The sequence below is a fragment of the Urocampus carinirostris genome, chromosome 17 (assembly GCF_059441175.1).
Source record: "Urocampus carinirostris isolate Australia breed hairy pipefish chromosome 17, RoL_Ucar_1.0, whole genome shotgun sequence".
Classification (NCBI taxonomy): domain Eukaryota; kingdom Metazoa; phylum Chordata; class Actinopteri; order Syngnathiformes; family Syngnathidae; genus Urocampus; species Urocampus carinirostris.
Genome location: NC_142365.1, coordinates 9,409,532 through 9,430,896, shown reverse-complemented (window position 1 = coordinate 9,430,896; position 21,365 = coordinate 9,409,532). Strand labels below are relative to the sequence as shown.

The 21,365-nt window shown below is 40.7% G+C and overlaps 1 protein-coding gene across 1 annotated transcript; it reads left to right on the top strand.

Moving 5' to 3' along the window:
- Positions 1 to 30: 30 nt before the first annotated feature.
- On the top strand, positions 31 to 20,865 carry hunk (hormonally up-regulated Neu-associated kinase). Its single transcript, XM_088321490.1, has 9 exons — positions 31 to 542; positions 9,080 to 9,372; positions 9,450 to 9,505; positions 10,950 to 11,085; positions 11,184 to 11,311; positions 14,319 to 14,445; positions 14,521 to 14,689; positions 15,875 to 16,037; positions 17,731 to 20,865. The coding sequence occupies exons 1-9, from the start codon at positions 315 to 317 to the stop codon at positions 18,489 to 18,491; spliced, it is 2,061 nt and encodes a 686-aa protein (XP_088177616.1). The 5' UTR covers positions 31 to 314; the 3' UTR covers positions 18,492 to 20,865.
- Positions 20,866 to 21,365: the final 500 nt, after the last annotated feature.

The window sequence follows — 21,365 nt, the reverse complement described above, 5'->3', positions numbered from 1 at the left end:
AGATAAGCCCCGCCCATTAAAGGAACGCCCTTCCTTCTTTCACCCGGACCGGGAAAGTCACTTGTTCTTCAAACTGACATGAGCTTTTAAGACACACACACAATATTTACCCGGTTCCGACACATTTATACATTTTTTTATAAATACAAGATAAAACCTAAGTACATTATCACTTAAACACGCGTATTACTATAAATGAGTCTTAATGTCGTTATAAGATTCCTCCGGAGCGAACAGGTGGCCCAGAACTCCTAATTAAGACATTAGGGATCCGACTAATTCCTGGACCACGAGCCCAAAATCAACAGACGGTCATGCCGGTGGCCGAATGCGAGTTGATGGAGGGGCCGGCCTTCGGAGAACCCGACGAAGGCGACTTGATCCCGGGTGCAGCGGCCACACTTTGCCGCAGCCCGGCCGCGGACATCCTCAAGAACTTCTACCACACCAAGCGGGTCGGAAACTACTTGATCGGTCGGAAACTGGGCGAGGGATCCTTCGCCAAAGTCCGGGAGGGACTGCACGCTCTTACCGGGGAGAAGGTATTGCCATTTTCCATTTATCTCATTGTTTTGTTATTGATTTTTTTGTTTTTGTTTTTTTGCTGCTAAAAATGTGATGGAATTACTTTACATTGCACTGCAAGAAACTATTTAGAAAATACCCCAAAAACAGACAAATATGTCCGGAGCTACAAATAAACTCATTAAAAAAACAATTTTTGAACTAAAAGGTGATTTATACATAAAAGTTATTCAATTAGTTTTTAACACCAATGGTACCAACAAAAGATACATATTTCCCAAACATTTCTCAAATATCCCCAGGGAGCCACTAGGGCAGCTCTAAAGGGCCACATGTAGCTCTCGAGCCGCAGGTTGCTGACACCCGCACTACTGTTGCGATGCACTATTATTTCACCTCACTATTTTTTTCATAAATAATTATAAGTATCTCATTATATTTTTTTTCAATAATACATTTACTCTAAAAAATACAGGTTAAGTGTAAAAAACCTGTACTACTTATTAAAAATGAGAGAAATATGTTAAAATTTGAATAATAACATTGTATATGACTAAATGACTTGAACAAACTCCCGTGTTTAGATAAACACGTATTTTGTTATTGTTATTACATAGTTCAATGTAATAAACATTGAATAAATGACACTGTAATACAATGTTTTTTGTTTGAAATGACGTTGTTTAAAATAAACTTTTTAATAGTAAATGTGGTAAAAAAGACATTATGAAACAAATGTAAAGATATAAATTGAAAAAAATAAACAAATAATCTTGATTATGATGAGCCACAATTGTTTAAAAGAAACATTATAACAGTATGGCACAATGAGAATGATACTAAAATTATTGTTATTATGATTTTAATTATGTTTTTTTTTTAATAGTTTTTAGTATACATATCTCACATCTTTAGTAGAATATGAAATACATTGTGAAAAGTGGCTCATATTTTACTTACCTTTAACATAGTAAAAAATCGAAATGGGTATTTCTATTAGATAGTATGTACAAAAAAATAAGAGGGGAAATTTAAGACTTTGTACTTTTAGCCAAATATGTATTTTTTATTGTCATTACACAGTAATTAAATCCAAAATTGAATTTTTTTTTCATTATCCAAAAATGGCAATTAAAGTTTCTTTGCAACCCCGGTGTACAGTGTTGATTAAATAAGTTAATAAAAAATACAATAAGGATAAAATCGAATATTTATACACAAAAAGGAAAAGACTAAAATGATTTAAAAATGTTTTTTTGGTATTATATCTTAAGTACAATATTGTTATTACAAATTATAATGTATTTATTTTTTTAAAATGAGGTAAAATTTGAATGATTTTTGTCTCTTAAACACACTCTGGTATTAGGCATAATATTCTTCATTATTATCTCCTAGTAATTACAATAAAATACAATATAATGTACTTTACTCATTAGGAAATTAGGTAAGAGGAAGCCACATTTCTCGATGATGTCATTTAGTAGTTTAAGTGGTAATGCTTCTATTGTGAGATGACGTCATCACGCAACGAAAGTCTTTTTTAGAAAAAGTGACGTTTTTCGCAATATTAAGTCTTTTGTGTGCCGGTGACGTCACCGGCGCTGACGTATCTTGTTTTGACAACATTGCATCTTTCTCGTCGCTCCTTTGTGTGCGCCCGCGTCGTAAGTCGAGGCAGGGGAGGAGGGCGGGGCTTATCCCAGTAATCATGTCACGTGACCCGATGTGATTAATGGGCCTCATCGAGATTCTGCTGAAGGCTTCGATGTGACTTGCCTTTGTCTCGTTCGCACACATTGTCCTTCAAATGTTTATTCTTTTGTTTATGGGACATGCAATCAATCACTGTCACGCATTTGTAAGCAGTTTGAGGATTCTCAAGTTATAATGTGATCAAATATACAAGGAGAAATGTATAAAATGACAAAATAGTGAGGCATTTTTCTTGTGTAATATTCGGCTCTTATATTCAACATAAACGAAAAAAGACAGGATAGGTTGGAATACAGAACACCTCCACCTAAACAAAACATGAAAGATAGAAGAAGCAGGATATGTCGGAACACAGATTAGCTCTAAAGGAACAAAACATGAAAAGATGCCAACACATGAAATGTTGGTGACCAAAACAGCTCTCCTTGAACAAAACATGAAAGTTGGAAGACGCAGGGGCGTGTCGCAAAACAAACTAGCGCTAAAGGAACCGCACATGAAAGGAAGAACATTTGATATCTTGGAACACAAGCTAGCTCTACCTATACAAAACATGAAAGTCAGAAGACCCAGGATATCTCGGAACACAGACTAGCTCTAAAGGAACAAAACATGAAACGATGAACACACATGATATGCCGGCGACCAAAACAGCTCTACTTAAACAAAACATGAAAGTAGGAAAAGGAAGGGCGTGTCGCAAAACAAACTAGCGCTAAAGGAACCGCACATGAAAGGAAGAACATTTGATATCTTGGAACACAAACTAGCTCTACCTAAACAAAACATGAAAGGTAGAAGACGCAGGATACGTCAGAACACAGACTAGCTCTAAAGGAACAAAACATGAAAAGATGAACACACATGATATGTTTGCGACCAAAACAGCTCTACTTGAGCAACACATGAAAGAAAGAGGACGCAGGGCGTGTCGCAAAACAAACTAGCGCTAAAGGAACTGCACATGAAAGGAAGAACATTATACATCTTGGAACACAAGCTAGCTCTACCTAAACAAAACATGAAAGGAAAAACACATATGTTGAAACACAGATCTACCTGAACATAACATTAAAGATGAGCACACAGGATATGTTGGAACCCAAAATAGCTCCACCTGAACTAAACATGAAAGGTAACACACGGAATACAAACGAGGTATAAAGGATCAACACATGAAAGAAAGGACACGCGCGATATTTTGGAACACAAACTAGCTCTACCTGAATCAAATTGGGAAAGAAAACAAAGCTGTTCCTCTTTGTGGTCTGTTTAATATTTGGCTTTGATATTTAATATAGGGGAACTGATGCCACCTACTGGTGGTGGTGCATAAGTCGTTCCCAAAATTGGAATATTTCCTCTCGGGGAAAAAAAAAACATTATTTTTCTTGTGTATGTGTCAACAGTAGTAAATTAATATATTAATTGTATAATGGTTCTAAAACAGGGGTGTCAAGCATGTGGCCCGCGGGTCCGATAAGGCCCGCCAAGGGTTTTGATCTGGCCCGCAAAAGAAGCACAAGAGAAAAATCACACGCAGTTTTAAATAGGTCCACTTGATGTTGCCAATGCCAGCCGTCACAAAGCAACTGTAGCAGGTGTATTTTTGTTCTCACCTTTCTTTTTCTTTTCCTTTGTCTTTCTCTCTCATTCATGTTCTTTCTCTCTTCTCTTTATTTCTCTCTCTTTCTTTTGTAATGTATATCTATATACAAATAAAATACTCAATAATAACAATTATATTATGACATAAATAATTGATAATACAAATGTTTAATCAATGACTCATAAAAAAATAATGAACAACATAACCAATTCATCCCATAAATATAATGATTACCTTATTATATAAACATAACACGATAAATGTAATTGTTATTCTAAATTAAATTGAATCTAATTAAATAATACAATTTTAACCATTTATTGATTGTTTCCTTTAGTCACATTGGTCCCAAAATAACCGATTAATAAATGAATTGTATTTTTGGTTACAGGAATTATATCAGTAACTGCTTATTGATGTTACAAATTGAATTGAAGTGATTTTATTGTTTAATTTGATTAATTAATGTAAATATATGTATTTGTGTAATTAAAAACAACCATTTTCTTGTCAAAAGGAATTCACTCTAAAAATGGCAATAATCAAGTGATCATTTGTATGCAAAAGGTATTTCAGATCAAATCGATCCAGTTTTGGGGGGGCATCATCGGTCAAATTGACCAAGAAAATTCTGTAGGTGTTTCACAAAGCGGATCAATGAGGCGCTCGCCCGTCGGCGTGCCGCTTTCTTTGTCCTGGATGATGCAAACATATGCAACCGCCCGCCCGAACAGGGAGGGAGGGGCCGAGGCGAATCGAGGTGAGGGCGGGGGGCCACAGGGTTTATTTGCTGCGAGCATCCCTGGAAAGTGAACATTTAAACGCCATTCGTGGAGGAAAGTCAACTATATGATCACGTGCTTTGGACCACAGAGCCCTAACCCACTTATTTGATTCCGCCCCTCTAGATCTGACCCCCACCCCCTTTTTCTGTCTGAGGGGAGTCTAGTAAACAAGTGAACCCCGCTGCCCCACAAAGCCCCCCTGGCTGGGTGGGGATCTCATCGACCCCCCCGCTTTGCCTCAGATTGTAAACAAGTGTCTCCCCCACACACATGTGCGTGTTCTATTGTAAACAAGCTGTATTTAGCGATGTTTTTTTTAGTGGGTTGTTCACGAACGACACGGCTCTATGAGATGGCTCCCGATTAGAAAAGAGCCAGCTCCATTGGAAACGCGCTCTCTTCCTCTCTTTATCTGTTGCCCTTCTATCTTTCTTGCTCTCTTTCTCTCTTATCGTTCATTTCTCTCTCGCTCTCTCTGTTGCTTTCTCTTTCTGTTTCTGTCTTTCTCTCACTCTTTCCTTCTCAATTTCTCTTTCTTTGTTTAATTATGTTTCCCTCTCTTCCTTTTCTCCTCTTTTTCATCCTATGTTCCTTCCCCCCTCTCTCAGTTTCTCTCTCTTTCTCTGACTCTCTCTCTCCCCCTCTAACTCAATTTCTCTTTCCATCCTTCTTTCTTTCTGTTTATTTATGTTTCTATCTCTCTTCCTTTCTTCCTCTCGCATCCTATATTTCTCCTCCCCCACTGTTGCTCTATATCTTTCTCGGTTTCTCTCTCTTTCACTCACTCTCCATCTCTCGCTTAATATCTCTTTCCATCTTTTTCTGTTTATTACTATTTCTTTCTCTGCCTTTCTTCATTTCTTATCCTTTCTCTGTTTCCTCTGTTACTCTTTCTTGCTCCTTTCCTCTCACTCTCTTTCTACCTCTTAATTTCTCTCTCCCTTTGTTCTCTTTCTTGATCTTTTTATCTTTTTCTCACGACTTCCTCACTTTCTGTTTCACTTTCAAGCTCTTTTCCTCTCTTTCTATTTCTCTTCCTGTGTTGCGCTTTCTGAATATTTTCTGTTTTTCCTTTTCTCTGTTCCTCTCTGTTTTTTTTCTGTTTTTCTTTGTTTCCCTGTGTCCCACTCTCTTTCTGTTTCTCTCTTACTTACAACCTCTCTTTATTTTTCTTTCTTCCAATTTCTTTCTTTCTGTTTCTCTTTCTCCCTCTCTCTCCTCATCTACCTCTCTTGAAGGCACTCGTGACTGGTCTATAGGAGTGATCTCCTCTCTGTGATGTTTATATAGTATAAACCATTTGAAAGTTTAAATTGAGTAAAAGTTCACTCCATATTGAAACATTAAAGACTAAACTAATTTGGTCCATAATGTTTCATTATCATTGGTAAGAAATCATTGAATGAATGACTGAAGAAACGTTTGGGAGCCGAAGGAGAGTGAGCCGAGCCGAAGAAGCCGGTTCTCTAAAAAGAGCTCTCAATCCCACCAGTACCAATTTTTGTGGAACACAATTAAGGGCACCTTGCTCATTTGCATATTTGGAAGCCGGGAAGGACAGACGTCAGCCAAGGACAGAATGTCCCCCGTGTCCCTCATTAACGCCAGTCACCCGCCGTCTACTCGGGATGATTTGCGATAAAACGTCTGCGTTCTTGAACTCGGGTTCGGACGAACGGAGGAGATGCGAAATGTGATCAGGTTTAACGACGGTGTCGGAGGACGTCCCGAGACGCTAAAGGCAGAAGGAAGGGGATTTGCTTTCAATACATGTGTCACAATGAGGTGGGGAGGGAAGGGGGGAGCAAATAAATGAAATGTTTCAGGGCCATTTGGCCTCATGGATGGCTGGCTTGAGTGTCTGGGGAGGGTCTTCAGCTGTTACCCACTCGTGCCATGTCGCAGAATTCCAAATTGCGATACAACCACGCCCTCAAAATGGGTCACCGACATCTTTGAAGGTCCAACAGTTGGATATGCATTGATGAAATATCTTATTAGGTTATTACTATGCTGTTACTATGTTATTACCAAGTTGTTGTTTAATGTAGGGTTAAAAATAGGTTCAGTCAACCAGTAAAACATCAGCCTTGGATTAAGACATGTATAATTTATAATCTCATTCGAAAAAAAAGAATTTCTGACTAATTGGATCAAATATTGAAAGACACTGATCATGTCAATGATTTCTCATGGTTGTGAGAAATTAAATGTCCATGAAAATCACAATGACTCATTACGAGTGAGCTATTTTCAGAACCGGTCCAGGGGGCTACTTAACTCCACACAAACAAAACATGAAAGGAAAAGGACGCAGCATATGTTGGAATACAAAAGTTCTCTACCTGAACAAAACATGAAAGTAAGACGACGTAGGTAGTGTTGAAACACAAATTAGCTGTCGTTGAACAAAACTTGAAAGGAGGAAGACGCAGGACATGTAGGAACAAACGTGAACTAGACCAAAACGAACAAAACATGTAAAAAAGAAGAACAAGCTTTACCTGTACAAAAGCTGAAAGGAAAGAAACAGGATATGTCGGAATACAATCTAGCTCTATCTGAGAAAAACATGACAGGAAGAAAACACCATATATGTTGGAACAAAACCTAGATCTAAATGAACAAAACATGAAAGTAAGAAGCTGCAGGATATGTCGGAACACAGATCAGCTCTAAAGGAACAAAACATGAAAAGAAGTCTCAGGGCGTGTCGCAAAACTAGCGCTAAAGGAAACGCACATGAAAGGAAGAACATTTGATACCTTGGAACACAAGCTAGCTCTACCTAAACAAAACATGAAAGGAAGAAGATGCAGGACATTTAGGAACAAACATGAACTAGACCAACATGTAAAAAAAGACGACGAACTAGCTTTACCTCTACAAAACCCGAAAGGAAAGAAACAGGATATGTCTGAATACAAAGTAGCTCTATCTGAAAAAAAACATGACAGGAAGAAAACACAGTATATGTTGGAACAAAACCTAGATCTAAATGAACAAAACATGAAAGTAAGAAGCTGCAGGATATGATGGAACACAGATTAGCTCTAAAGGAACAAACCATGAAAAGATGAAAAGAAGTCGCAGGGCGTGTCGCAAAAAAAACTAGCGCTAAAGGAAACGCACATGAAAGGAAGAACATTTGATACCCTGGGCCACAAGCTAGCTCTACCTAAACAAAACATGAAAGGAAGAAGATGCAGGACATGTAGAAACAAACATGAACCAGACCAACATGTAAAAAAAGACGACTAACTAGCTTTACCTGTACAAAACCCGAAAGGAAAGAAACTGGATATGTCGGAATACAAACTAGCTCTATCTGAGAAAAACATGACATGAAGAAAACACAGTATATGTTGGGACAAAACCTAGATCTAAATGAACAAAACATGAAAGTAAGAAGCTGCAGGATATGTCGGAACACAGATTAGCAATAAAGGAACAAAACATGAAAAGAAGTCGCAGGGCGTGTCGCAAAACAAACTAGCGCTAAAGGAAATGCACATGAAAGGAAGAACATTTGATACCTTGGAACACAAGCTAGCTCTACCTAAACAAAACATGAAAGGAAGAAGATGCAGGACATGTAGGAACAAACATGAACCAGACCAACATGTAAAAAAAGACGACGAACTAGCTTTACCTGTACAAAACCCGAAAGGAAAGAAACTGGATATGTCGGAATACAAACTAGCTCTATCTGAGAAAAACATGACAGGAAGAAAACACAGTATATGTTGGGACAAAACCTAGATCTAAATGAACAAAACATGAAAGTAAGAAGCTGCAGAATATGTCGGAACACAGATTAGCTATAAAGGAACAAAACATGAAAAGATGTCGCAGGGCGTGTCGTAAAATAAACTAGCGCTAAAGGAAACACACATGAAAGGAATGACATTTGATACCTTGGGCCACAAGCTAGCTCTACCTAAACAAAACATGAAAGGTAGAAGATGCAGGACATGTAGGAACAAACATGAACTAGACCAAAACAGACAAAACATGTAGAAAAAGAAGACGAACTAGCTTTACCTGTACAAAACCCGAAAGGAAAGAAACGGGATATGTCGGAATACAAACTAGCTCTATCTAAAAAAAAAAACATGACAGGAAGAAAACACAGTATATGTTGGAACAAAACCTAGATCTAAATGAACAAAACATGAAAGTTAAAAGCTGCAGGATATGTCTGAACGCAAACTAGTTTTTCAGGAACAACGCATGAATTGAAGAACACACATATGTTGAAACACAAACTAGCTCTACCTGAACAAAACTTGAAAGGAAGAAGACGTGGGATACGTTGGAACAAAGACTAGGTCTCACGTGAAATACCTTGAAAGTAAGGAGATCTGATCATACCACAGATGACTCCAGTCTCTAAAAAGCACAAAACATGGAAGAAAATTCAAACCCCAGCTCAATCCCCCAGGTGGCGGTGAAGGTGATCGACAAGCGCAAGGCCAAGAAGGACTCGTACGTGACCAAGAACCTCCGGCGTGAGGGCCACATCCAGCAGATGATCCGCCACCCCAACATCACGCAACTTCTGGACATCCTGGAGACGGAGAACAGTTACTACCTGGTGATGGAGCTCTGCCCCGGCGGCAACCTCATGAACCGCATCTACGACAAGAAGCGGCTGGACGAGCGTCGCACGCAAAAGTACATCCGACAGCTCGTGCTCGCCGTCGAGCACTTGCACCGGGCCGGCGTCGTTCACAGGTGAGTTTTTCTGTCCCGGGCCTCGTTCCTCTCCCCTCGACCCTCAACCAATGGCGTCTTTTCTATCTGTCCTACAGAGATCTGAAGATTGAGAACCTTCTGTTGGATGAGCAGGACAACATCAAGCTCATTGGTAAATGAAACCAACTCCGAACAAAGCTTTTTAGAAGGAATTGTCCGTCTCCGATACAAGTACACAAATTGTTCAATGCGACAGTTCAGTTACTTATTCCTCCCCTTCTGGTAATTGTTTGCATGGTACTCTCATTAAACTGTGCAAACCTATATAGGGTGATTTTAGTTAAAGGAGGCAGTGTTTGGAGGGGAAACAACATATTCAACAGAACGGTTCAGTTACTTATTCCTCTCCTTCTTGTCATGGTTTTCATGTTATCCTCATTAAAATATAGAAACTTATAAACATTTCTGGGTTTTAGTCAAAGCAGACACTGTTTTGGGGGCCACAAAATATTCCATGCGACAGTTCAGTTACTTATTCCTCCCCTTCTGGTAATTGTTTGCATGGTACTCTCATTAAACTGTGCAAACCTATATAGGGTGATTTTAGTTAAAGGAGGCAGTGTTTGGAGGGGAAACAACATATTCAACAGAACGGTTCAGTTACTTATTCCTCTCCTTCTTGTCATGGTTTTCATGTTATCCTCATTCAAATATAGAAACTTATAAATATTTGGGGGTTTTAGTTAAAACAGACACTGTATTGGGGGCCACAATATATTGTATGCAACATTTCAGTTTCTTATTCCTCCCTCTCTTTTCATTACATGCTATCCTCAATAAAAGATAGAAATCTACAAATGGTTGGGCGGTTTTCGTTAAAGCAGACACTGTTTTGGGGTCCACAGAATATTAAGTTAATGGTTCAGTTACCTATTACTCTCTTTTCGTCATTGTGTGCATGCTACCCTCATGACTATATGGAACCTATAACTGTTTGTGTGGTTTTAGTTAAAGCAAATGCTGTTTTAGTGGCTACACATTATTAGATATGAAAGTTGACTTACTTATTCCTCCCTCTTCCACCATTGTTTGAGTGCTACCCTCATTAAACTATAGAAACCTATAAATGTTTGGGTAGTTTTCGTTAAAGCGGACACTATTTTGTGGGCCACAAAATATTCAATGGAAAGCTTAGTTACTTATTCCTCCCCCTGTTATTGTTTGCACGCTATCCCCATTAAAATGTAGAATCCTTTAAAAGTTTGGGTGGTTTTCGTTGAAGCTGAAACTACTTTTAATCTGTGTGGTTTTGGACGGTTCAGTTACTTATTCCTCCCTCTATGAATATTTGAATGAGCCCATCATTGAAATATAGAAACCTGTAAATGTTCCGGTGGCTTTAGTTAAACAATGTTATTATCATGTGCGTGATTTTGAGCGGTTCAGTTACTTATTACTCTCCCTTCTGTGACTGTTTCCATGCTCTCCTCGTCAAAATCTGGAAACCTATACATTTGTTAGGGTTTTAAGTTAAAGCAGTTGTTTTTCCTTTGATAGTGATTCCATGCAGAAACGTGAGGATTTCCAAAAGGTTGACCAACTTTTCCCATCCGCAGATTTCGGCCTAAGCAACTGCGCCGGCATCCTGGGCTACTCGGACCCCTTCAGCACCCAGTGCGGCAGTCCCGCCTACGCCGCCCCAGAACTTCTCTCCCGGAAGAAGTACGGACCCAAAGTGGACGTCTGGTCCATGTGAGTTTCATCAGTAGAACCGACAAAGAGCGAGAAGCGATCCCGTCTTCTCCCAAGGGGAGAGAATGACTAACCAAGTGATGTCTTTCCTGACCTAGCGGCGTGAATATGTATGCTATGCTAACGGGCACGCTACCCTTCACCGTGGAGCCCTTCAGCCTACGTGCACTGCACCAGAAGATGGTGGACAAGGAGATGAACCCTCTTCCTCCCTCGCTCTCCACAGGTGACCATCTTTTTCACGTTCTCCCTGTTCGTTCTTACAATCAGACTATTCATAGACAAGTAAGGGATCGTATGGAATTTTTGAGAAGGTCCTTAAATTTGATGTTAGTGGACACAGAGTTCAATGAAGGATCTGCATGTGTTAGGCGACTTTCACAGTTTACGAATCCCTTAATTGCCAGGGCACCACTTTCTGTGGTGTCTCTTGGGCAAGTACTGCCTGGCTCACTCATTGCCTATCAAAAATAAACAAAATAACTATCTTTATTAAAGGCTCTTTGTTCGATAAAGGACTTAGGGTTTTGTATATTTTTGTATCGATATTCAAGTCATGTTTATTTGTGACGTCCTTAATCACAAAGAGTGTCAAAGGGCTGCACAGACTTATCACACCATCCCCTGATCTGAAACCTACATGAGGGCAAGGAAAAACTCAACATGAGGTAAATGAAGAAACCTTGAGAAGGGACCGCACATGAGCTAATGCCCCTTTCAGGGTGGTTTCAAATTTGGTATCATTCAAATGAATAAATAACTAGAGGGAAAAAAATGAAATGGTTCTAAAATGGGGAAAAAAATGATTTAAAGTTACATAAATTCACGGATCCCTTAAACGCATATGTTGTCATGGCATTACTTCCAATGGTGTGTCTTGGGCAAGTACAGCTTAGCGGCGCCCACATGAAACAGACAGTACTGGTTTCCATTGTTACCAGTAACAGGAGAAGCCTCCTGATCTGGCCCAGATACAGCACCCTCATCCTCCGATCGCCGTTGTTTTTCCAGTGTAAAACTTTAATTACGCTCTTCAGAGATGAGCCGGGAACTTATTGACGGGTAGCGGTCTGTGACAATACTGATACTAAATCCTAAATAACTGGAGAAAAATGATTTTGTCCCAAAATTTATAGCATCGCATCGTACAACACGCATTGCAACACTTTCATGTTTTATTGAAAAACGAACTTTGTGGCGATGACATAAGTCCTCTGCTTTTGAGACATATTAAAGGCTCAAATGCTGTTTGTCCGGTAAAGGACTTTCTTGATCTTTTATTTTTGTATTTATATTATATCAAATTGTTTATGTATTTAAATTAATAAAAAAGAAATTGATAACAAATTGAAATGGTTCCTTCTTAAATGAAAAATAAATGATTTAAAGTGATGTAATACATACACTACTGTTCAAAAGTTTGGAGTCACCCAGAAAATAGTGGGTTTTCAATGACAATTCACGCTTTTTTAAAATCACATTATCTGCAAAACAAAGGGTTTTCTTATAAGAGTCACTAGGAAAGTTAGAAATCATTGTTTTTTATTTGAAAAACAAACCAAACTTTTGTCAAAGTGACACCAAACTTTTGAACAGTAGTGTAAATATATGATGGAATAAAATGCTTCCATTGAAAATACATGATTACATTAATATGGGAATGAAGAGATGTTAAATGAAGACATCCTCAAGGAGCGGCTTATGCTTATCCATTACTAATCAATGCGCTGTCACCTTAATGCGAGGCTTATGCAAGCGTCGGTTCATAAAAGCTGACGCGTCGAGGAAGTCTTATGTAATGTGGACGCAGACAAGGACGGAAGACGTTTTCCAATCCATCTGGAGACGTCCTTCATTATCTCCCAAACTTTCCTGCTGACGTCCTTGCTGGAGATTATTGACTGACATCACATGCCGCTGCAGACTCTCTCAATTTGATCAAAATGTCCTTAAATGTCTTCAATTGTGTAAGGCTGGTCTAAAATGCTGAGTTTTTTTGAGTTTTTCCTTGCCCTCATGTAGGTTTTGGATCAGGGGATGGTGTAGTAAGTCTGTGGTCTGGACAGCCCTTTGAGACTTAGTGATTAAGGGCTATACAAATAAACATGACTGTAAAAAATGCCCCTTGAATTTGATTAACAAGACACTGAATTCACTCTACTTAACTGGAAAAAAAACATAAATCCAGAAAAAAGACCCTAAACCAGGCTTCACCAACGTGGTGCTCAGGAGCACCGGGTAGCTCCCCAAGAACACCTTAGTAGCCTGCAGACTGTTTCTGAAAAGAGCTCACCAGCGATTGGTCGTTGTGATTTTCTAGGACATTGGCATGAGAAATCATTGACATGATCAATGTTTTTGCAATACAGGGGTCGATGAATCTAGGGTCCGGTTGAGGTTGGGCCAAATTGGGTTTTCCATTTAAAAAAAGCGCTGATTAAAAAAAATTCCGCTGTTCTTAAAGGTACAGTGTGTAATATTTACCAGTTGTTGCTGTGTTGTGTAGTGCGAAAGACCAGGAAGAATACTAATAAGAGACTCGAAGTGACTAAAAAGCATACTTTTTCTTCTCATGTTTTACCTAGCCTTTCACAAAAAGGAATAACAAAAATTAAAGGGTAAAATGTGAAAAATAGTAAAAAGAAAGTCGAAAAGAAAATGGAATTAAAAAAAAGTAGTGGGGGGAAAGACCAAAAAAAGAAATTATAAAAGGACAATGAGCAAAACTAAAGAAATAAAAGGTGACTCTCTTTAAGTCGCTGTTATTCTTATTCTCCCTTGTGTTTTGTAGCACTCACTTACAGTGGCACGACACAATACAGCAACATCTAGTGGCCAAACAACACACTGCCCCTTTAACTTTCATATCATGCTGAAGGCCAAACTGGCCCCTGGGCTGCGAGTTTGAAAACCCTGCAATTGATTATCAATTCTTTCAAAATAATTGTTATAACTTACGCATGTAACTCACTCATTGCTTTATAATAAATAGGGAGATGTTTTAGTAGTTGACTGAGCTTATTTTAACAACTAATATTTACAACATGGTAATAACATAGTTATAACATGATACCTACATAGTAATAACATAAGAAATGCATATCAAACTGGCATCCCTTTATGCTGATCAGTTGCAAAAACTAGTTCTCAGCTTCCTCAAATTGGAAGAGCATTTACAACATCTTCCACAAAACCAATCGGAAGCCCCATAATATTTATGGTCCCTTGTCCAGCCGCCATCTGCCTGCTGAAGAAGCTCCTGGAACCCGACCCCAACAAGCGTCCCAACATCCACCAGGTGATGGCCGACTCATGGCTGCAGCTCGCCAACAGGAACACGGGGGCGCCCTACCTCAACCGGTAAGGCCGCGCAAAGATCCCAGCGCCCCGACACTCTTCCGCGGTTTCCACTCTGAACCTCGGCCTTTTTTGAAGGATCCACATCGAGGAGATCAACCACACGGTGCTGCTGCACATGACGGAGAAGATGGGCTACAAGCACAGCGAGGTCCTCAGTGCCGTGCTCACCAATAAAGCCTGCCACACCCTCGCCGTTTACTTCCTGCTCAACAAGAAGATGAAGAGGCTCTCCAAAGAGTATAGGGTATGTAGTTCTTAAGTTAAAACGTCTATTTTAAAAGCGAGTACAGTAGACACCCGAGATACGTTTTCACTTTACAGTGTGGAATAACACACTTCTCTACAGCATTGTCCTCACTATACATACGACATTGACAATGTCATGTAAAATGCTGGTTGCTATTGGTTTGCATCATGGCCTAATAAAAACGCATTGGCTGAACTATTTCCCACAATGCCTCTCTCTTCGGGTCAGAATCTCGTGTGGTGAATTAGTTGCGATGGGTCCCAAGGCTTAAAGTGATGCTAAAGGGAGATATAAAACACAATGACCATCAAAAAAGATGCCTCCGATTATCAATAAATATAAAGGTACACGCTTCTTTACCCAAGGAATAAGGCCATAACCAATCAATGATTGGAACTATTATTAGAAATAACTGTAAATAAAGCAAATAAATCTTCTAAGGCAGGTGTAGGCAAACTACAGCTTGTCAGGCTTTCTAATCTGGCTTGCCAAATGTTAGAAATATCATGCTAATTTTTATGAAAAAAAAAATAAAAAATGTCACTTTTGATTTGGTCCATTATTCAAATAAACAGGTTAAATTGATTTTACTTGTGTTTTTTTAAATCATCAAAATATTACTTACATTTAATGATAAAAACATTTTAAGCTCGCTGTATTACTTCAATGCATGGTGCTTAAGAGGGGAACTATTCATTTATTTATGGCTAAAAAAATATATGTATAAATTGTACATGTAAATGCATAATGTGCGTCCTATTCTGAAAATATTTATTCGAATCTCATCGAGGCGACTCAGACTCGTTTTTTCTTTCAATTGTCAGCTATTGACACCGCCATTTCTGTATGTTTATGTTACCACTCGAGACGGACACTATAGGGTCTTGTGCATGAGTGACTCTTAGCAGAGATGATTTTGATGGAGAGATGCCTCACTCTGGTGGAAAAACGTGTCTGGAGACAATCGTTGTCAAAAAAAATTCATGGTCAACTATTTCTATTATTGATTTTTTTGTTGTTGACGTGGTCGATTAATTGTTGCAGCCCTACTAGTACCTACTGTTTACCATGTGTACGAAAGGTTTCTATCACCCTGCTAGACAACCTCATATCCCAGGGGTCTACTGTACGTCACAAAAATGGATAAATGTGAGTAAAAAGTCCCCCATCCTCTGTCTTCAGGAGATGCAGTTCCAGGAAAAGAAGAAAGGTGAGAAGCCCAAAGACGAGTACTTCCAGACCCAGTGGCGCAAGCACGTGGACAAATTGACCATTCCACCGAAGCAGGCCCCCGTTTACCTCGCGGTGAGCAAAGGACCCAGCAAGGAGAAGAAGCACCGTACCGGTGAGTCTCCATGACGGCGCGCCCGTTTTTGTCCTCGTGTCTCATCCACCGTCTCGGTCTTCTTTGTCTATGCAGGGTAGGTTGAGCCAACATGCATGTTCCCCATCCTTATCCGTGCGTCCTTCCGTCTGTCCTTTCTCTGTCCATCCAACCGCCTTCCTTTATTTCCATCCATCCACCAAAGGAGAAGCGTCTCGGACGATGCGTGGACACGTGTAACCCTCAGACGCTCGAGTAGAAGTTTTTAGATTTAGAATAGTCTTCATAGTTGTTGATTTGCATATAGTGTACATTCTCCAACCAGATTAGATGTGGGATTCCGGGATAGACATGTAGTAAGACTTTAAAGGTATTCCCAAATAGCACATGTATATATTGTATATTCCGATTATTTTTCAGAGAAAAGGCATTACGAAGTCGGCATGTTTTACGTGTCAATTAGTGGAAATGTTTTAAATTAAGTTTTTGGTAGTTTTTGTGGAGGAAGCCTAGGCGTTGTGTCAAAGCTGGATGCAGTAATGTTACAATAATTGGCAAGCTGCAAAAAAGGGGGCTATCGGGCAAAGAAACCCACAGGGAGAGCCTATAATTGAGACCGATAGTTGAAAGGTGGCCGCAAAACTGCCCGCCCAAAAAACACGCGGTAAGCAGCAAGGCTAATTGGGAACTGACACCGAAAAGCGGCAATGGCAATAAATGCAAAGCAGGCCGGGAACAAACAAACCAAGGAAAAAAAAACTGTACTAAAGCAATGAGAGGAAATCAAAAAACACGTGGTGAGCAGCCAAGCTAACCGGTAACCAACAACAAAAAGCGGTAACGGCTATGGCGATAAATGCAAAGCTGGCCAGGAATAAATCAAGAGACACAGCGGTAATGCCAGGCTAGCCGGCCAAACAAGTCATGGTGGGCAGCCAACGAGCTCCATCCGGGCGCAAACAAAACAGAAAAGCCCTCGGCAGCCCCTACATTAACAGGAAGCTAGCCGGACAAAATTATACCAACGGCAAAAAACAAAAACGAAAAGCCACAATCCTGGCAAAACTGGCAGTAATGCCAGGCTAGCTGGCCAAACAACGCATGGTGGGCAGCCAACGAGCTCCATCCAGGCGCAAACAAAACAGGAAAGCCCTTGGCAGCCCCTCCGTTAACAGGAAGCTAGCCGGACAAAATTATACCAACGTCAAAAAACAGAAACGAAAAGCCACAATCCTGGCAAAACTGGCGGTAATGCCAGCCTAGCCGCACAAACACGCACGATGGGCAGCCAACTAGCGCCATCCAGGTACAAACAAAACAGGAAAGGCCTGGGCAGCCCCTACGTTAACAGGAAGCTAGCTGGACAAAATTATACGGCAAAAAACAGAAACGAAAAGCCACAATCCCCTATCTCCAAGCATAAATGAGTAGTACGCAATTGTTGTTCACTAAAATCGCTGTCTGTTTCGAAGCTGGCTTCACATGTTGTGTTCATGGGATTTGCCATTTTGGAAGAGTTGTGTTCCTTCAATGACTTTATAGTTCGACTCGAAACTGAATTTCTCGAATTCTTCGACACGCAGAATATTTTGCATAATTATGGGGAGGAACATGGCAAGTTCTGTGCCTCATTGAAAAAAATGTGTTTGGGTATACCTTTTAAGACCATTTTCTGTACGTTTTAAGCCCTGTTAACAGTTGCGGTGTCTCGCAGGTCTGTTACGTGCTATAACTGGTGGCCATCGTAACTCTCCGTTGGCCCCGCCCGGCACCGTGGCGTCCTCGTCGATGGAGTACCTAGAGATCCAGCCCCTGTTCTCCTCCCACACACCCCAACAGCGCCGCCGCCTGGCTACCATGCCTCTGGTCAACAACACCAGCCCCGAACATAGCGTTCCGGCCCCGCCGGCGCCCTCGCCCATTGGCATGCACTCGTTCGGCTCCTTGGCCAAGGCGGAGCGCTTGGAGGACGCCCCCGCCTCGCCCTGGTACAAGCTGACCAACGGGACCCTCTCGCCCCCCCGCCACGTCTCGGCTTTCCAACCCGACTCTTCCTACCTGAAGAAGGCCACCATCCCCAGCCCGCCCGTGCTCATCGTCCACCCCCAACCCAAGAAAAGCGCGTCGGCCGACTGGGGGGGCGGCTTCTCCTCGGACACCAGCGGCAGCCCGCCCAGCACGGTGGGAAGCCCCCGGGGAGGCTCGGCCTTCAGCCCGCCAAAGTCGGCCTTCAGCCCTCTCAACCCCGTCTCGGCCTTTAGTCCGCCGTCCAACCCGAGCGGGGGCTGCGGCAGCGACCCCGACAGCCCCACTCAACGCGCTAAGAAGCCCTGCGGAATGCCGCTCAAGAAGAAGGTGCAGCTGCAGCCCTTTAGCTTCCGACCGGAGCAGGTGTTGGAGGAAGTGGTGTCCCCGCCACCCTACCCCATGCAGACTCTGCTCTGCGCTTCTGGGGCACTCAAGACCCTCTGCTGAGGGGCCGAAACGAGACCTGAATCTCAAATGACTTGAAAACTGATCTCAAATGTGAAGGATTCCAATATCTGTGGTTTCCCAACCTTTATTGCACCGTGGCACACGTTCCAATATTGCCACAAATCAAAACCAGTGTAGAAGACGACTGCATTTTTACAGAATAACATTTTTGAACCGCATATCTACCAACAATACCGCTTTACACGTTCGACCAGTTTGTGTATACAAGCAATATAATTTGTACCTAAAAAATGGTTTTACGGTGGTGAAAATACCAGATTTGAGCAATGATTTATTTGTCCAAAAGTCTGCCTTTTTAAATCTTGAAGACACAGGTAATTGGTCAATCGACTTTGTTTTAGCTGAACTCGTTCCCATAATGCCCCATTACAACATTGTACAAGGTGGCACTGCAATGGAGTGTTACACGAATGAGTTTTGCTAAAACAACATTGATTAAGCGAGACAACGTGGTACCGTGAATAAAAATAGTCTGAAGATGACATAAAATCGAATGCTTTTCTCTGAGTAATCAACAGCGATCCGGGTTCAATTCCCATTGCATTCGATGTTAATAAATTGTGTGTGTACACGGATAAATATGGAATGGCAAAAAGCATTGGGAGCATTTATTCTCTATCTGAGCGGCTCGGTACCGGCCCTCAGCCCAATGGTTGCTGATCGCTGCTTTATTGCACCGAGGCACACGTTTGAAAATTAGCATCACAAGCCACGTGTTAAAGAAATGTATCGCTACTGCATATTTACAGATTAGCATTTTAAAACTGCATACTTACCTAGTACAAACACTACCACTTTGTGCGCTAAAAAACTCCACCAAATCACATTGTTTTTTTTTCATCTTTTAAAAACACATAGGGAGTTTCAGTCACTTTGGGTACCCGAAGCAGCAAGACGCGAGAAAAACATTGGCGCCGACTTCAATAATTGAAAGATACACAAATTTACCATAGGTATGACAGTTGTATTTTTGCTTAGCATTCAAATCAATGGTTGTTTTTTTTACTCAATGAAATTTATTTTGTACCACTAGGAGGCACTAAATATTCCACACTGTCTCTTTAACGACACTTGCAGTCTTATCTAATCTACACGTCTTCCAGAATTCTGAAATTGGGACTCCCAAATTCTGTCCAACTGTTTTCGCTTTTGTTCCTGAACATGAGCTTCACTGTGCTGTTATTTGATATGTATATTTTGGGGGACTGTTGGGAAACCCTGAATCTCAAAGACTGCAAAAAAGCATAAGCACTGTATAATACACAGAACAAAGTCATAATAACTGATTTACACCAGCCTGTTTTCTGTTGTTCGCTATGTATTCCTCCTGCAAACAACCCAAACGGTCTTTTCGTGACCCCTCGCGGTCGCTTACCTCATTTTACGCCGAATACGAGCGTTCTTTTTCCTCCCGGAATACGAGTTGTGTACATGTCGCGTGTTTTTATGGAGACGTTGTTAAATCCGTCCCGGCTTTTTCTAATCTCTTGCGTCTGTTTGACAGTCGGGTCGGGAATGAAAGAACAAACTATGGGGTACCAAAGCGAGTGAGTGTTGGTAGCAGATGGAAAGTCTTAGCGAGATAAGCGTTGCTATTTTGCGTGCTCTATTGGTTTCGGATCGGGGGGTTTAGCTCATTTCGAATCGATGGTTCATTTAGAACGAGCGAGAGATTTTTTGGCAAGTCAAAGATCTGCATTGTTATACAGCAGGGGTCTCTAACCTGGTGCCCGCGGGCAGCCCCTGTTCTGAAAGTACCCTACTAGGGCTGGGTCATTGTGATTTTCTAGTAAAATTATGTTTGTGGTGGTTGACAGTCAAATTGACCCTATATCCGACTTTTCTCTTCTCTCTCTCTCTCTGGTTCTCTTTTCTTCTCTCTCTCACTTTCTCTAACCTTCCTTCCTTCCATTTCTCTCTTTTTATCTTCCTTGCTTTATCGTTCTCCCACTCTCTATCTTACTCTTTTTATTTTCTTTAATTTTCTTTCTCCTTTTATTTTTCTTCCTTTCTCTTTTTTTATGTTCCTCTCTCTCTTTATTTCTCTCTTCCTTTCTGCCTCACTTTGTTTTTCTCTTTCTCCCTTAATGACTCTTTTTTCTTTCTGTCTTTTGTCTCTCTTCTTTCTACTTCCAATAATTAACCTGGTAATAACATAGTAACAACAAAGTACGTAGAACATGATAAAGTGTTACTCTAGAAATGTTTATCAAACTGGGTGCCATTTGCACTAATAAGTAGCAAAAAGTAACTCTTGAAAGGTTGGAGACCCCTGATATACAATGATACCTCGGTACTCTACTATCATAGCCAAGATGGCCGCCCAGCTGTTTTCAAGTTGCAATTATTCACTCACTGAGTAATCAACAGCGCGGTATCACTGTTTTCGCTTTTGTTCCTGAAATGTATCTCTCCCCCCCAAAAAAGCTATTGGCGAGCTGAAGCACTACGAGCATGTGTCCAACAATGGAACGGGGAAAAACTAGCTCCCTTCGAACAAGAAAAATTGCAAAAGTCGATGTCGCTATGGAAACGCATTTCTTTGTGCAATAGTCTTAAGTGTTTACTACGATGAGCGTAACGAGTATTTTGCCAAGACTGATGAGAAAATCATGTAAAAAAAAAAAGTTGTAAATGTCGATTCTCTTGGCTTGGCACTGTTAAGCACTCGAAGCAAAAAGTTGCATGCAATGTTGAAATGTTGTCAGTCTGTCGGCGTCTTTGTACCTTTTTTGGAGTTGCTAACTCCGGCGGGGGAGACTTTTGTAAGAATTTGTAACTTTTTGGTGCTTTGTCAAGAGATTTTTATGCTGTATAAAGTTATTTAAATTATTTATATTCAACTCCAAACGC

What these genes read in the sequence shown, in the direction of transcription:
- hunk (XM_088321490.1), top strand. Translation starts at nt 315, where the DNA reads ATGCCGGTGGCCGAATGCGAGTTGATGGAGGGGCCGGCCTTCGGAGAA. An exon ending in GGACAACATCAAGCTCATTG is followed by an intron (nt 9,506 to 10,949) that starts GTAAATGAAACC and finishes TCCCATCCGCAG; the next exon opens with ATTTCGGCCTAAGCAACTGC. An exon ending in GGGGCGCCCTACCTCAACCG is followed by an intron (nt 14,446 to 14,520) that starts GTAAGGCCGCGC and finishes CCTTTTTTGAAG; the next exon opens with GATCCACATCGAGGAGATCA.